At 39.7% G+C, this 18,023-nt stretch overlaps 1 protein-coding gene across 2 annotated transcripts in view; it reads left to right on the forward strand.

The window, feature by feature from the left end:
* Positions 1-2,350: 2,350 nt before the first annotated feature.
* galnt14 (UDP-N-acetyl-alpha-D-galactosamine:polypeptide N-acetylgalactosaminyltransferase 14 (GalNAc-T14)) overlaps positions 2,351-18,023 on the forward strand; it is a 198,141-nt gene continuing 182,468 nt past the window's right edge. The window contains exon 1 of one of the 2 annotated variants that reach the window (XM_025898707.1): positions 2,351-3,512. In XM_025898707.1, the coding sequence (XP_025754492.1) occupies positions 3,351-3,512 (162 nt within the window). In that variant the 5' untranslated portion in view covers positions 2,351-3,350. The remainder of the gene's footprint in view (positions 3,513-18,023) is intronic. The other variant, XM_005452386.4, reaches the window with a different exon arrangement.

The following is an 18,023-nucleotide window of genomic DNA, read 5'->3' on the forward strand; positions in this document are numbered from 1 at the left end:
GATTTATTTTAATATTATATATTGCAGTCCTTCTAGATGAGAACCATGTTGGATTGCATTAATATACAGCCGTCAGATTGGGAAGAACATGAAAACTGAAACAGGAGAGAGTGTTTCTGCAGATTTATCCAGAGATTGAGTCTCTCAGCACTTTGCTTGTAATAAGGTTCAGTTATTTATGTAGAACTTGTAGCAGCTTACTGACAAATGAAACCATTAGCTGAACTGGTTGAAATAGAGTTAATATAAATACATGTCCGTGTTGGGGATTTATGTAGTGCTTTGTTGTTTGTTTATGAGCTGATATCTCGGTTTCCTCATGTCTCCAAAATTGCTTTGTCTTTGCCTTAGAAAATTTGGATAAATTGAATGCAGGGTACAGATGTTCATACATTCAAGTTGGTCAGCGCTGATCAAGTGGTTTCACTGAAAACTGACTTTTGCAACACAGAGGAACTACACCACCGTTTTAAAAATAGAAACTGAGGTCAAAGACCATATGAATTCATCCTCATGCTGGATTCACACACAGACACTAGATGGTGCACCAAGACAGTAAAAATCTGTTTCTCCCTCAGGTTCATATCTCATAAGAAGGAACAGTTTTATTTTTGTGCCACATGTTTTATTAATTAAGATAGGATGGATCTAAGTGCTCAGTAGTGTTCCTGATAATTTATTGAAGTGATATGTGGAATAACTGACAGTTTTATTCTTGTCAACTTGTCTGAAAACAGGAAAAATACAATCTTGCTTCCTCCCTCCTGATGTTCTTCCAGTCTCATCGCTCCTATTTCAGCTTTTTCCACTTGTTCTCATTTTCTTACTATATTTATTGAATATTTATCATTTATATTATTCAGTGATTTATTTAAAATGTACTTATTGTAAATTCCTGTGTTAAAAAAGTTACAATAGTTTTTAACTTTTTTGACTTAAATTCAAAACCTGTATGTAATCATTTGTGTCATCTATGACATTTAAGAAATATTAGCTGAAGTTGAACTAGGGCCAGGCCCTACTTTTGTGTAATATCAATTTCTACCAAAAGAGGGTGCGGTGAGTCAGTAGAGCATTCGGAGCCAAACCCAGTACCTTCACTGTCCCACATCCATTCCAGGTCAAATAAACAATTTTCTTGCTTCTTGTGACAGCAATGGGCAGCTACTACAGAAAGTAGAAATAAGTGAAGCCATCATGGAAGTGATCCAAACCTGCATTCTTTCTAATAACCAGCAGGGGGAGATGCCACTGGTTCCAGAAGGACTCCCAGCTGTATACAAGTCTAAAATGTCTCTTGTCTGCTTTGCTCACTGCAGTAAACACTTTCATAATGAATGTACTGCCTCAATCACCAGTTTCAGGTCAAAATGAATAAAACATAAAGTTCAGTCTATGAATTATGGTCATCATTAGAGTCAGAATGGATGATTATTCAGGGTGTGTGGTGTTCTCAGTTTCACAGACCATCTCTCTTGTTTCAAAACACCAAGTCTCCTGCTGTGAAAATACTGAATTCAAGGCTTCATAACAAGACATCACTAAACATTAGATAAAGGTCAAAGTGACAAATTCTAGCTTTTGTACTGTCTATGGAAACTACACTAAGGGCTTTTCTCATTTCATAACTGAAACGTCCTCCTGTCAGTGACCCTCATCTCTTTTGTCCTCCATCCTCCTGTCTGTGATTTGGAAACCAATTTCACCTCTTCATGTTTGAAGGATATCAAAAATAATGGCAAGCCTCCTCTGTCCCGGATGACAGAGGCTTGCTAGAGGCGTTACCATCAAGGATGGACAGACCTTGGTGGGAGAAGGGCTCTTTAAAGAACTTGGCTTTTTTTTACTCATAGTTTGTTTCATTTATTTAAGTTCATCAAACTTTCTGCCCTCCACTGTTTCAGGGTGCTATTAAAAATAGGGATGACGTCTCACCACATTACACCATGTAGTGAATTTAATTAAAAGTGGCCATAAATTCTGAGATCATAAAACAGCACATTCATAAACAATGTGTGATGCTGTGTTGTTGAACATCACATATAATTGGCATTGGTCAGAGGGAAGGATTCTCATTTTGATGAATGCATCAGTCCTCATGCCACTTCCTCAGCTCCTTGTTGCCAGTTTGGGAAATTTTAGTGTGGTGGTTTACACATTTACCTAACAAGCAAAAAAAATAAGTCCCTGCAGTTTTTGAATCATTGCGAGAATAACAATTGTCACCGCAGTATAAGGAGAAATAATCAATAATGGAATAGATTTGGTGGAATGTACAACGAAGTAGAAAAACTTCAGGGACAAATTTGTATACACCCGATAAAATCTGACCACGTCAAAGAGCAAGGATCCAGGATGGAAAAAAGTCCCAACATTTTATTTTCCTATCAGCTGGTACCACATATAAAACACCGGGGCACGACCACACAGAAATGACCATATAACGCACAAGTATAAATTTCAGCAACAATGTCGGCCACTTACATAAGTTACATGTCAGGCTCTAAAAAGATTAACTGCAGAAGTCTAAATCAGGCATTTGGGATTAGCTGAAAGCAGCTTTATGAACGTGGTAAAACTCTGCCCCCTGATGGTGAAGGTTTTAATTACATTTTGTCAAGGTTAATTACAAAAAGCACCTTTAAGCAGTACTTCATATTAGTTTCTTATTCTTCACACTTTTCAGAAACTGCAACTAACTTATTTTAATTTATGATAATCTGCTAGTTTTCCACATTGGTTATTATCAATAAACTCAAACTTGGATAACTTGGCTGAGCAGAACCTGCAAAATCCAAAAGTATGCAACAGATAAACAATAATCTATCAGAGCAAGGAAACAAGCAAATGCATGCCTACACCTTTCCCCAGTCAATGCCTGTCGTGCTGACCTAACTGATCATTGTCCCTTTTTTTTCTCTCAGTTTCCTCCTCTCTTCTTCCTCCTCCTCATTATTTTGGGCTCCTCTTTAGTGAAGTAGTTGCGGGTGTCGCCAGGTGGAGCTCCATGCTCTCCCAGTCAAACCTTCAGGAGGGTCCAGGACTCCCTCAGCGAAACACACACACACACACACACGTATACAATAACATGCTCGCGCACACCAGCGCACGCGCTTACGGCTGTCAGGCGTGTCAGAGAAGCGCTCGCTCTTCTGTGAGTTGAAGGAGCCAGAGTGAGGGCGAGCGTGTAGTCGGTGCTTTACAGTGAGCGGGACCAGGCACGCTGCTGCCGTGCCAGTGAGTGGAGGCTCGCCCCGAGTCCGCTTCTTTCACTTCTTTTCTCGCTTCTGTGAAATGGACTTCTGACAGCAGCCGGGCTGCGGGCGCCGCCGGTTCCTCCTGACCGGAAAATGAAGCGACTCTGTCGGAGGCTGGCGGTGGCCGTGGCGGTGCTGGTGTGGCTGGGAGCGCTGGTTTACCTGCTGGTGTTGAGCCGGAGGAGGTTGCCGGAGCTCAGTCCAGGAGCGGGAGGAGGGGGAGGAGGAGTAGCAGGAGAGACAACCTACAACCAGGTGAAGTAAAAATATGACCTGCTGTGTACGCGTGGTTGACATAAGCGGGACGTCTGCGGAGTTCGGGGCAGTCTCACTAGTTTTAGCGGCTTCATGAACCCAGATCCCGAGTGAAGGAGTTTCTGATGGAAACGGAAAAAAGTTTTAAAGAATTACTCCAATATGAGAAAGTCCTTTTTGACGTTAATCTTAAGTAAAGCAACCAAATTTCAGAAAAAAATGTAGTGAAATTTAATGATGGGAAAAAAGTGTTTACTCTTTGTAATTACCTCAGGTGGACCTAAACATCACTAATGAGCTCTTTCAATCGCTGCACTTTCCCCCTTATATATTTTTAAGGTGAATTCTTGACCTGTAAAATACTTTGGACATGCAGCAGAATAAGAAAAAGACTAAAACATATAAAAGGCGAGATGAGAGCAAATGCCACCAAAGATCCCAACTTTCTTCTGATAGCTTTTCTTGACTTGACTCCTAGAGGAAACTAAATGCTGTCTGCTGTGTTGCAAGTTAAAAACTTTTATTTTTCAGTAGATTTATTATCAGTGAAAAATCAATTTTCTAATCCTACAGTATTCCTATCCAGAGCAACTCCGTAAATTGTGAGGTAATACTCAGTTTGTCATTTTTAATTTCATTTCTTTTTTGTAATGCAATGTTGCACGCTCAGTATCCACTATCAGAGCTCTTATCACTGTTTAATTCCATTATCAGATTGCAGTGGTTCCTTTGAAGATAATTGGGTTCATTTTCGACCCAGCTTGATGCCCATGCCCTGCGTTCACTGTAGGACGTCTGTTATGCAAAAGACCCGCAACATGTTCACTGTGGCTGGGGGTATAAACGTATTGATCCTGTCTCTCTTACCTTGTTAAACTGAGCTGCCAGCGCACACATGCGCACCATGTAGGAATCGTGTAACAGCCCAACTGAATGTCCATAAGAATATGGTGAGATTGTCACACGTGGTATAAACCCAAATAATTAGCAGGGATGTTGTATGAATTTATCAAGAAAAGATTATCTATGCTTCTGATATATTGTAGCTGACCTTTTGTAAAGAGTGTATGAAATGTTTTCAGAGTATCGTTGTGTTCTGCTGCCTCTTAGGTTAATCATAAAATGTGTTCTGGGTCAGGAATTTGTTTTGTTGTGAGGCACAACAGGTAAAATTCATCCGCTTCAATATACTTTACCTGAATAAATCTAATGAATAAGGATCCAAGTTGCAAGATTTTTAAATGGAAGTACCACTCCAGCGTGTATGTGCAGGGCATTTCTGTGTGAGGACTGCTACATATTCAGCATCTCCACCACACGCTGGGACTCAGCAGTCTGTGTCAAAGGAACATGTGTTTATAGAAACTGCAAAAAATACAAAAGATAAATTCTGCATATGAAGTAGGAAAGATCTCTCATAAGCTGTTGTGTTCCTTGTGTTTTTCTGAAATTAATATTTATGTACTCGAATCACATTATTTGTTCTTCATCACCAGCGCACAGACCTCTGACCTCCCCGAGGCCCTTGTTAATATTTGCTTGTTGCTAAAGTGCACACTAAGCACTGAATGAAGGCTTTCAGGAAGGTCTGAGTACACAGCAGAAACCCACGTTGCAGTGAGACCACCTGCAGTGTGCGTTTATTTTTGTGAGTATATGTGTGATCTGTTACAGTGCAGTGAATTTAGAGCTAGTGTAAAAGCTGCTTCACAAGAATCCCATTCTTCACATCATGCTAAATGCAGAATAGACTTACACCTGACTTATACTTCTGCGTCAGCTCTACGTCGTAACTTATGCAATAACCGGAACCCTATTTTAACCCTACGCTGCAACCTTCTACCTGGTGTGCACCTGCCGAGAAATGCAACTGCACTTCATAACACAATAATTTGAATGCTGTGGAAAGTTGTTGTGTAGGAATAAAAGGATTTCCAGTTACTATGAAAGTCAGGACGTAGGATAAATAAAGCTTTAGGCTTCTCTGAAACCTGCAACCAGCTTTTCAATGGAGGCCTACAGCAGCAGGTATTGAACCGAAGTGAGCTTAGCCTGCAAGCAGGTCTGAATATTGAGTCGTGATGCTGGGCTCAAATGCAGACTTTGCGATTTAGACGTAGTGAGAGAAAAGTTTTATTCCTATTCACCAGAAGATGACTTTCTTCTGAATCAGAGGACCTATAATGGTCCAAGCCCATAATTTTATTTGACTGTACTGTAGTGGCTCTGATTGATTCTAAATTAGAAATAAACCTTATTTGTCCTGTACTGGGCCCTCAGCTCATCCTCTGTCTGAAAAAGAGCTGTTTTAACTCAATCTTTCTCCCTTTAATCCAACTTTATTATGATTGGGTGCCCTTCTTAAACAGGAGGTTAGAACAGCAGGTGCGTGTGCTCGACTGCGTGCACGTATTGAGTATTATAGAATGGCATGCTTTCTCTGCGTGGGCAGAAAGGTTCGCAGACTGAATCAAAAGCAGGAAGATAAATCAGCATTCGTGACAGTCTTACTCACCTTGTCACTCTACCGTGACTTTAGATTTCAACATTTGTTTGATAGAATACTAAAAAGATCAGGAAAACAAAACCACAGTGCTAACAAAGGGTGTGCACTGAAGTCAAAGTATAAAATCTGGAGCAAAGTCAGTATATTGCACTCCTTGGGGCTTAAAAAGTTGGAGTGGTTCATCAGATGATCTGGGAAACTCAGCTCTTATAAAATACTAGAGATGCGTTCAAATGTCCATTTGATATATAGCGCACTACATATATAGAGTCAGCAGTTTTATAGCACTGATTGAAATCTCAGCTGTAAATTTCATCCTCTATGTTATGTGCTACAGAAATCGCCACATGAGACAGCAAGAAGTGGTGTACAAGCGCTTTATTGTATATCCATCGAAGGAGACTGCCGCCTCGCTATCTGTTAAAGAAATGTGATGTGGTGTGCTAATGTGATTTTCTTACCTGTTGAGAGGGGAGCATAATACTCCTCGGATGTCTCAGCGGTGCGGTGGCTCGTTTCCTCCTCTGCCTTAGCAGTAGGATTAAAAAAACGAAATTATGCGAGACACCTACAAGAAATATATTTGAGACTTTTCAGTCTAAACTGTAAACATGTTGGAGACGTGTTATTAAGTAGCATGCTTATGAAACCTTTGCACACAAGCAATAAGGGTGAAGCTGCTGCTGTTCAAAAACAAACTGTTATTACGTTGCATTTGGCTGTGCTTCGAAGGGGTTTAAAATGCATATACTGGAGATACAGTTGCAGCAGCCCTTTCTATCTTTTGCTCTTGTAGGTGGATTCGGTTCAGCTGAAGTATGCTGTAAATAAAGTTTGCACAGATGGCATGTGGATTAGACTTTTTTATTTTAAGAATACGGAGTCGTACGTCAGTCACAATGTGTGTGTATACCCAAAAACTGTGTTAGATTGCACCATATAGAGGATGAGAGTGTAAGCCGACTGCTGTCAGATTTGAAAGACAAACTGTCTCACCCTGTGAGATGATGGATGGACTATCTAGGGACACCTGGGGAACAGCTGGGCAGATGGGTGATGATGGTCAGGTGATGTGCCCAAGCATGAGCCACTGCATTGACCTTCAGAGTTGGAGTGACTGAAGTGGCAAATCATGTGTTTGTGCACAACTAGATCATGAAGAAGGACGGGCTAGCAGAGATGAGTTAAGCTAACTCAGTGATGATCAAAGTGATTATGCTGAAGAAGAGAAACCCTTAAGCAGCTGACTTCCAAAGCGATTGTAATTTTTGACAATAATTTATGTAGAACGTCATTAAAAAGACTCATTAACAATAATGTAAAGTCGGGAACAAAATGAATCGCACTGTCTTAATTTTGAGGCGTGCCTTAATTTTGTGTGAATAGGGAGGTGTTTTCAAACTGCTGATAATTCATGCAATGAAGCTTAATCTGCTGTTGCTCTCATTGTAAGTTGACCTGGATAAGATTCTCAGCTAAATGCCTCAAATATGAAATCTGAAATGTAATTAAACTACTTCAGTTGGAGGGATAGAAACAGCTGCAACCACTTTAGCCTATCAAAAGAAGAGGGGGAAAAAAAGAGTGTCTTGTCTTGTCTTGTGTGGACTTGTTCGGTAAGCTGTGAGCCTACAAGCTAATGAGAGAATCGCTGTTCATTCAGCAGAACAGTGTGCGTGTGTGTGTGTGTGTGCGTGTGTGTGTGTGTGTGCGTGTGTGTGTGTGTAAAAATGAATGTATCATTTTCAAGTCAGGACACACATGGTGAAATGCACCTCGGTTAATACCCAGCCAGATACAGACTTGCCAACTTAATCCTACAGTTTTTCACACCCAGTGTAAATCTGTAGGTACAGATTTGCCTGGTATCATCATTACCATGCACACAGTCTGCTTGTATCATAAGAAAAGAAGAATATATTTGGCTCTTTCTAGTGCCGTGGTGTATTATCCAAATGCAAGTTTAAACAGGAGCGCTAGGGAAGTGATACAGTCTTAATTAGAGAGAAAAACATTTGGAATCAAACCAAATGTATCTATAAAAAAAACAGGAAACTTGTCTGAGGAATTTTGCTCAACAGAAACTTCTTAGTTTGGTATTCCTAATTCAGTGTACAATTCTTTTGTGCAATATTTGATTATACACTCTGCTAGCTGTCCCATTAAGCTTAAAATATGCTTTCTGTGTGTGCATGCAAAATGATCTTGTCTATCCACATCCACATCCCTGAGTTCATGCAAGCTGTCAATGTGCATGTGAAATTTGACTGTGCAGACTGTGTGCATGTGCGTACTGAGAAATGAGTGTGTGCACGTTTGCTGTCACATTAGAATAAAAATAAGAGTCACCTCCTCACAACTGGGAACAGTTGGTGAGTACTCAGTTATTACATTGAATATTTTTTCACATTTAGTGACTGAATGTAAGTAGTTGCAGCGATATGTTGGTTGCACAGGCGTTGAGAATACAATTACTTATAAACCTCTTGGTGACCAATTTTGTTTGCAACATAATTGCACAGGTAATACAATGGAAGGCAACTTGGCTTCAGATATTCACGGTCCAACTAGAACTGCCTGCAATCATTCTCAGACAAACTGGCAAAGGTTTGCAAATAACTGCTGATTCATTAATACAGGTTTCCAACATGTTCCAATCAATCTCACTTAGTCTTTGCTGAAAAGTACAACAATTTCTAATCTCTGAGCTCTGGCTAGACTCTAAATGTAAGTAGTTATTGTGAATTTCTGGGTTTGGCAACAGATTTGTCATTACTGATATATTAGAAATAATTGTTATATCGCAACAAAGAGAGAGCATTTAATTGAGACTGATGGCAAACTGACTCCACCTCATTGCAGACAGTAACTGTCTGCAAGTCGTCACAGACCTGGAGCCCAACTTCAAAGCAAACATTTCAAACGCAGTGAGATTTATTTACACATGATCGCAGTAATTTTGGTTGTGGCGTGGTCTCCAATCACTGTTTCTCTCTTTTTGTGACTGTAGCTTTATGTTTGACTTATTGCCATCTAAGTCTTTGCACATTATGTGTTTTTCTTTCTTGTTTTTTTCTTTGTTGTTGACCGAATGCTCAGTTAATATAATAATTTTCCTTTCTTTTTGTTCTTTTTTTACACTCTTTTGAATTAGTCTAAATTTGCTTGTAGCTGTTTCAATGTTGGCAAACAGTGCTTGTTTTTGTGTGAATGAATGCAGTCTCGAGGTGTGTGTTTGGCTTTCAGAACTATAAACTCCACCCTGATCGTTTCTGGTTTATCACGAATTCCACTGCAGAAGCAGGAATGTTTGTGGGGCAGGAATTACGACACAAAAAAACAAGGTTCATAATGTAGAAATGCAAGCTAATCTCACAAATTCTTGAAAGGCCATAGGAGATGGACAGAACATCACACTTCTGGAACTTTATCCTTTCTGTTTATGAAAAAAATCTTAATCCTAGTTGCGCTTTGGAAAGTGAACAAGTAAGATTTCTACACAGAACCCACGTTGCAGTGGTTCCTGTGGTAATGAAACCTGCCTGCAAACACGTGCTGCTTACATAGGGTTGTATCCTCATTATTGACCTAATTACACTGTAAGTATATTATTAACACGATTGATCACAGGTGTGCCTTTGCAGAGGTGTATAAATGGTAGGCAGGTAACATTTACACACCTCCACCATGTGAAAACAATCAGCAGGTAGCCATTTTTTACTTAGAAGGAACCTTTAAGCTACTTGTCTGTGGCTGCTAAAAAACATATTCATTTTTTTAGTACATGCCAAGCATTTGTGTGTGAGTGTATGCCAGGACAGAGGATGTGTCTTTTGTTAGCAATGCTCGTGCTGCTGAGTACTATTCAAATGCTAATGCAGAATTCCCACTCCTCACAGGATTAGCCTGCACTCCTGTTTACCTAGCGTGACTACTTCCTGTACAAGGAAGGATACTCCTGTACTCTGTGCACACACAGAGAAATGCTTATATGCAGAATCACACCCTCATCTACATGCACGCACAAGAAAACTGGTATTTCTTGCGCACAGACGGGATCCCACACATGGACACACACATACACACTGAGAGAGCTTTTGGAGAGCCTTTGAAGCAGCATGGTTGGAGTGTGCCTGTGTCCTCGGGCAGGTTGGCAGGGGGTCTTTATGGAGTTTCTGCCTTCAGAAATCCAAACATGAGAGGAAACAATCTGTTGGTTCTTTGAATACTGAAGGACACTGCCTCACTGTGTGCCTCTCTCTTTCTCTCTCTCTGGTGGAGGAATGTCAAGCGTCCCAGGGCAAGATGTTGATCAGATCTGGACCAGACAGAAATTATTTCTGTGTGTAGTACATTATTCATTGAATTCATTATTTCACAGAGGATTCTCTCTTTAAATGATGAACACAATGACACTGAAACCTTCTGTCTGACAGATACTTAGCGCTGGTGCTTCCTGACACTTTACAAATGCGCCAAACTGCACTGTTAGTTTGCTCTGTTTAACCTGTGCTCTCTTCAACTACCACACCTCAGAAACTTTAGAGCCTATGTAAAGTATAGTTAATGATTTGTTTAAAAAATTATACATGTTAGCAAATGATTGAAGAAAAGGTTTTATTAAATTGTTGAGGTGGCCATTGAACAGTTTTTGCCAGCTTTGCCCTAATTGTGCTAATTTGTCTGATCTCTGATGGCAGAAGTTCCATATAGCTTAGTCTGTTTTTACATGATTGATTGACATTATGTTGATCAAGTGACGAAAAGATGGTGTGATTGTCTGAAGCATTAGACTGATTATAAGCTAAGAGTCACCATGTGCACCCACCTTAGTAGTGACCAATTTTTAAGGATAATCTGCCATTACTTGTGAACAGGGGCCAAACCAACTACGTCCTTCCACTCCTGTCCTGCCAACATCTGGTTGGTCTCATCTGGTCTAATGTGTGTTGTTATTCATCTTCAGTTGCTCCATTCATGGATCATTAGAGCAGCTTATTCACGTCCATCTCACCCTATCCCCAGGATACTGTTTTCTCACATTAACCCTTTGCATTTCCTCTCTCACTACATTCACAAATCTCGTTTGTCATCTTCCTCTTTTCATCTTGGCTGGCAGCTCCAACTTCAACATCATTTGTCCATTATCTCCACATCCCTCCTCTGCACATATCCAAACCAATTCAGTCGTGACTCTCTAACTTTGTCTCCAAACTGCTCAACCTGACCTGTCCCTCTGATCTTGTAAACCCTCCCTTTCACTCCTACCTCTATCCTTCTCTCACAAATCACTCCCAATACTTGTCTCCACCCACTCCACCCTCCCTGGACTCTCCTTCACCTCTCCAGTGCTTGCCTGTTCCTTATTAAAACTTCACCTGCACTACCTCCACTCCTTGCGTCTTACAGCTGCCTCCTTTTTTGCACACGTGTATTTTGTGTGGCTTCTATTGACTTTTGCTGCTCTTCTCTCCAGAGCATACCTCCACCTCTCCAGGCTTTATTCCACCTGCTCCCGACGCTCAATACAGATCAGTGTCATCTGCAAATATCACAACCGACTGATGCAGTGATGAAAGAACTCAGTATCAGTGCATATTGTGATTTGTTTTTTTCTTTTGTCCCTAACCCATGGTTCAACCAATCACATAACTAGAATGCAAGATTGCTTAGTTCAGTATATAGAGTGATAGAGTGCTGTGAGAGTATTAACCCTGCTGCTTCAAGTTTCCTTTGTTTTGTTTTTTGCACTAATCCCAAAGCCAATAGTAGCTCTTTTTTAAAATTAAAAAATAAATAAATAAAAGAAAAAAAACCTTAAAATTTGGATTAATGGCCGATACCACACACTGTAGTGCTCTATGCATGTAGTAAAACTTAAAATACAATATACATTTTCACAATATTCTTCTTCACGGCATCATTTTTAAAACAGTCATCAATTTCTTAGCTTATTGCAATGTTTTTTGTGCAAATCTCTCTTACAATTTGACTTCTGTCTCAGTTTCTCTCTTTTCTTTCTCGAGAAAACAAGATCGATGCTCCAGTCACTGTGTTCGCCGTGTGTATCACAACGCCCAATCGCTCCACAATGGCACAAGGCACCCTCACACACAATACTGTACACTACACTAAATAACACAAGAGCACACATACATAAACTGCATGCACACGCGCAGTTGAAATTATTCATTTCCCTGTCATATGAAATGCAGTTATTGTTCCTTTCTCCTTCCCTCTCCCTATCAGGAGGCATTCACATGGACAAGAGGAGAGGGAAATGAGTTTTCAGAGCGGCTATAACCAGCTCCCAGGGAGGGAATAATAATAATAATGTTTTATATGAAGCACTCAGTTCAGCAGGGCCCACAGGTTGGCTAACTAGACTGGCCTCTGGCACTGGAGGACTCATTTGTGAAACACACTTACCACTGTGGAAATGAACCTAACTGAGGTTCAACAGCTACAGCGGCTGATATATCGCTAAAGTCATGTCGCAGCTTTGCGATTTTCATGATGTTGGTTTGGAGAAATGCCAAACAATCAATCAGTTAAGTGTTTATTTTTTGACTGGTATAGATGGTAGGGATAAAAGGGCACCAGTTTAAGCTTTTAAACCATATGTTAATTTAAATTTGTCATGTCTTTGAGTAGGTTCAGAGTTTCCTAACAGGTTTTGGAAAAAAATGAATAAACTTAAATATTCCTACCTTCTTTATGTTTTTTCCCTGACATGTCTTAGTGTTATGTTGTCATAACATAGACTTAGTGTTATTTTTTTTACAATAATTATTATAAAATATGATTATATTTTGGCCGCATTTCTCAGTTTTCCCATGTCTGTATCATAATGAGAAATGTGAAGCTAAATATTTGCAGACATCACCCAGCAGAGATCCATGTCAGAACGCTAATGTGCCAAGCAGTCAGACTGGACATGTGGTGGTTTGGTGTAAATCAGTTCCCATGTTTCTGTTTTGTGTTTAGTATACTGATTCATATTCTATTCTGTTTCATATCAAAGCAAATGTAGGTTTACAAAAATCTGAGATATCAAACAAAACAGAAGGAAATGTTGCTGTGAAGTCTTTACTGTACAGCAGCTGTGGGGAATATTGACTTACCCGCGAGGCTTGGTCACTGAAGGCCAGCTTTGCTGCACAAAATCTTTCAAGATTCTTTTTTAAAATATGTGTTTTTAGGAAAAGTGGAGTATTGCAAAGGTAGAAAAACAGTGGCATGGAAGCGCTGGCAATTCTGAAACTCTGAAAAGAATTCATTTACAATTAGTGATTTGGATTAATTGGAGTTAAAACGGGGGGGAGTCCATCTGTTATTTCAATTTTTTTGTGAATATCAACAACAGAATATTGTTTATCTAATCATGTTTTATGAATAATTAGTTATTTGGTGCAGTTTCTATGTTTCCTCCAATAATTCCCAGAACCTTCAGAAGTTAATTTTCATTTCAAATTGTGACATTTTAGCTTTTTGCTTTCAAAAGTTTTTTTTCTTCCAGAGAGAATTGCAACTTCTTTACTTGTTTAGCAGAAACGGTACAAAGAAATATTGCATCCATATGTAACAAATGCAATGTGCAGTATTTAAGCCATGTGGCCCTAATTTCAACCCTTTATCTCTCTCACCTACAAAAACGACATCTGATGACCTCCCCTGTACCCTTAATTACACGATGTGGATAGTTTCCGGGTTTTTCCAAGGGTAGCTGTGTAAGCAGAGGTAACCCTCACTAACTTCTGATGCAAACCTGCAGGCCTGAAATATGACAGAAACTGCTCAGTTTGGAAAAGAGCTTAAAGGGTTACTCTTAGTATGCTTTCAGGGGGTAAAGAGTCAATATGGAGGGCCTTTTTTTCAATATAGAGCCTCACCCTTTACTGTATATACATATTCTTCACATCATAAAGTGTTGATTTAAATTTCTATAGGTGTGATGTTTTGAATCAATCTCTCTCAGAAACTGTTCTTTACTTAATTACATTTCCAACAAATGCACGTTTTACTCATGTATCTGACAGCTTCAACTATTGTTTGTGTTTTTTTAATTACAATTTTTCACTGACCACATAGTCTTCACTTCAGAGGCTATCGGACAGCAGCTTTGAGCTAAATTAACATTTGATCAGATGTTATACAAAGAAAGGGAATTTGCCATCACCATACAATTCCTGAAACAAGAAGCATGTTTCTCTCAACAGCACAAGAAAGGGCATTTAGCATTTTCCCTCCTAATTCCTTCCTACTTTATAAATGATTCAGAAGCTTCAAAAAAAGAAAAGTAAAAAAATAGCAAGAATCAGCATAAACTTGATTTTTTATTTTTTTTTTTTTAGATGGGGATGCGGTATAATCAAGCATCTTTGACTGCAAAATTATCCGTGTACTCTGTGTGTGTGTGTGTGTGTGTGTGTGTGTGTGTGTGTGTGTGTGTGTGTGTGTGTGTTTGTCTCTTACACACACACACACAAGGCTGGAAAAGGCTCGAAGGTTTGATTATGTCATCATACAGGCTCAGCAGGACAGTGTCAGTAAATCATAACTTTACATGTGCTGACATTTCATTAGACATTTCATTTATAATTCATATGATGGTCATGTAGGCGTCAGTTTGGGTTCCACTTTGCGAGTGTGGCTCTTCACTTGTGCTACACATACTTGGGTTGTGTCTGTGTGTATCTGTGTGCAATGGAAATTAACTGTCACTGATAAGACATGCACCACTTTGTCACGCTACACAACAGATGCCTTTGTGTGTGTTAGGGTTAGGGTTTTGTGTGTGTGTTTCTGAAAAAGATGTTGCCATGGATTTAACTAATATGGTTACTGTCACTTTCCACAATGACTTGACTTTTTAATGTAATATGTAAATCAGGCTCTTGATTTCTTGTTTGAATATGGGGATCAGAGAACAAGATTCACACAGCTGTTGAAAGAACATGATGTCTTAATAATCAAGATAAACAAGTCGTATGTGTATGGCAAAAGGGTTTTGAATAAATTCGGACTGAAAAAGGTTCTAATTTTAAAACTTGGATTAAATATGATGTTAAAAAAAAAAACCTAGAAGGAAATTTTGCTACTTGGTTGCCCTCTTCGTAACACCTTCAGGTTGTTATTTTAAGATAAGACTCTGTAGATCTGATGGACAACAGGGTGCTGAGCTTAATAATCACATGGATTTAAAACCTGTGTGGAAAGAATCATGAATCAGATCTGACAAGTTCTTAAGAAGTTTGGTTACTTTCCAAAGTTTCATGACAGCAGAGCTTAATATATGGCTCAGTCCACAGTGATGCCATAATCAACTTTTTGAACAGAGTACTTGAACAGATGCTTCAGAAACCATTATGCTTGCATAGCAATACGTTTGTTATTTTTGTTCTTGGTTTTGCTGTTTTAAAGTTTTTCTGTAAAGTGTATTTTGGCATAAAGTTGGTTTATATTCTACAAATGTTGCTGTCTTTCCTGGAGACGACTTCACCCTGGGGTTGGATGTAACCTACCTCCACTTTCTTGGACTGGCACCAAAGATGATCCTCCTTACACCACTGTGACCTTAGTGGTAATTGTAAATAGAACCTGCAGCTGGAGAACTGATCATTCATTATCTTGTCCAGAAAACACAGGCCGTTGAGCAGAATGAGGACTACTGACGGCAGCTGCAGTCCAAGACAGCGGAGTTACTGTCACCGGCACTGACTGGACAGCAGCTGTTACACGGTGCAAGGAAAATAAAATATTTGCAGAAAGAAACATTTAAGAAAACCTCTGCAGGGCACACAAGGATGCATGTACATGCTTAAACACTAAATGTTTATTGAGGTTATATATTAATGAAGTGCAACTATAACTTTTCCATATATTTTCATGTAGACATTTTTTTTTTCCTCTTTCAGAGGTGTTGCTCCATGCTGGCCGTGAGAAAGAATTGTGGTTTAAAGCACTTCCACATCAGCTGTACTTTTCACACATGGAAACTATGTCCCTGTTTTATTTTCAGTCTGTGGTTTTGTGTTTTTGGCCTGGCCTGCAGCTCGTAACCTTTTCTGAATAGCTAGTGTTGCACTGATCAGGAGGCAGGCAGACACCTCTGTATTGTTAAATGAACTCTACGTGTTACATGTTTTTAGGCCAGAAAAAGCAGTACACAACGTAGGCCAATCAAAACCCTTAATGGGTTACTGCAGTACCACATAATACCTTGATATTACGCTAACTGAGGTGTGCCAGACTAAACAGGATTGCATCTGGAAAATCAGTGGCAACAGGTCTTATTGAGTGATTAATCCAAATATGAAATTTTGGTTCAAATCCTCAGTATGTATGGAGGAAGTCAGGATAGAGGTACAACAATGAGTGTCTACAGCCGTCTTTAAAACATAGTAAAGGCTCTGTCTCTGTTTAGGGTTGTATTTCAACCTGTTTTTATTGCCAACTTGTTGCTTTGTGGAATGTAACAGATTGGCAATGGCTTTGTTTTTTCAGCCTGACAATGATGCCAAACAACACTGCCAGTGCAGTAAAAGCATACCTGGATAGTTTTTTGTTGTACGTTTTTTCTATTGGTCATGGATTGGCCTACCCAGAGCCCAGACCTCAACATTACTTTAGTAGTGTTGGATCATCTTGACAGAGAATTGAATATAGGCAGAAACATCCAAAGAAGAGCTTTGGATGTCCTCCAAGAAGCCTGGAGAATGATTGCTGATGAACACTTAAATTACAAGAAAGCTCTTCTAGGAGAGTTCAGGCTGTGTTGAAAAATAAAGATGGTCATACTAAATATTGACTTTCAAGCTTTTTTTTCCTAGAAAAATATAAAGAAATGAAGGGTGGTTCAAGACTTTTGCACAGTACTATATCCTCTGATATCCTGTGTTAAACTTGTCTCCTGCCAGCAACCGGCTTATTTTGTGAATGCCAAATTAGCCTGAGCGGAAAAAGGTGTGTGTGTATGTGTGTGTGGGAGGCAAAGGGAGAGAGTGTGTGTGAATAGGGCAGTAATTGTCTACTGCCATTTCTGTGAGTGTATATGTGTGTGTGCGTGTGTGCTGGTGCAAAAATTGTAATTCTCACCTTGATGCATGTAAGATTGAGCCATCAATCTAGTTTATAGAGAGCGGAGGGTAAAATGAGGATAAAGAGAGTGGGGGTGAAAGATAACAGAGAGGGAGAGTGAGGGAGAGAAGGAGGGGATACAAATGAAAGGGGAAAGTCAAAAACTGAGAGTCAAAGAGAGTGAGAACAAAGAAGGGTACAAAACCGAAGAGCCAAACAGCAGCATTGACAGAAAAGTCACAAATTCACAATATGAGATTGAAAGAGAATAGAAAAGCTGATGAAGAATAAGAGAGGTGGCACAAAAGGAGAGCGTGATGCAAGATGAGAAGAAAAATGAGAAGGAAAAACTAAGAAAAGACAAAAAATGGGATATATTGAGAGGATGTGAGGTAAAGAGAGACAAATGGATCCGCAGAAAGAGCCAACACACACGCACACTTGCACACACAAACAATGCGAACAACAGTGAGCCGACAGGGAGCAAATTAACTGGTTTAAAGCAGACAGAGTACAAGCTGTTTTCACTGTCACCAGTCATTTGTGCTCAATGTGTCATTTCTCCACTCAGTGCCAGTTACAGTCGGCTTCTCCTGTCACTGCCTCTGTGCGAGCACAAGCTAGTATCAGTACTTACACAGCATTGTGCGGTGAGCTGTAGTATTTCATGCAAGAAGCCACCTAGCAGAGGACAGCCTTTCATGATGCTCATGTTTGCAAAGTTACAGCCATCATGTCTGGTGTATGTGCGATGATGTGCAGTGCTGTGTGGACACGACACAGTTTTACCATGGAATAAATGTTGATTGAGCTGGAATATCATTATTATTCCTGTAACTCTACAACAGAAACTGAGTGCTGTGAAAACTGCTTACTGACTGGTTTGTGAAGTCCCATATCGAAGCCTCAGCTTGAGCACTTTGGCT

The sequence above is a fragment of the Oreochromis niloticus genome, linkage group LG15 (assembly GCF_001858045.2).
Source record: "Oreochromis niloticus isolate F11D_XX linkage group LG15, O_niloticus_UMD_NMBU, whole genome shotgun sequence".
Taxonomy (NCBI): domain Eukaryota; kingdom Metazoa; phylum Chordata; class Actinopteri; order Cichliformes; family Cichlidae; genus Oreochromis; species Oreochromis niloticus.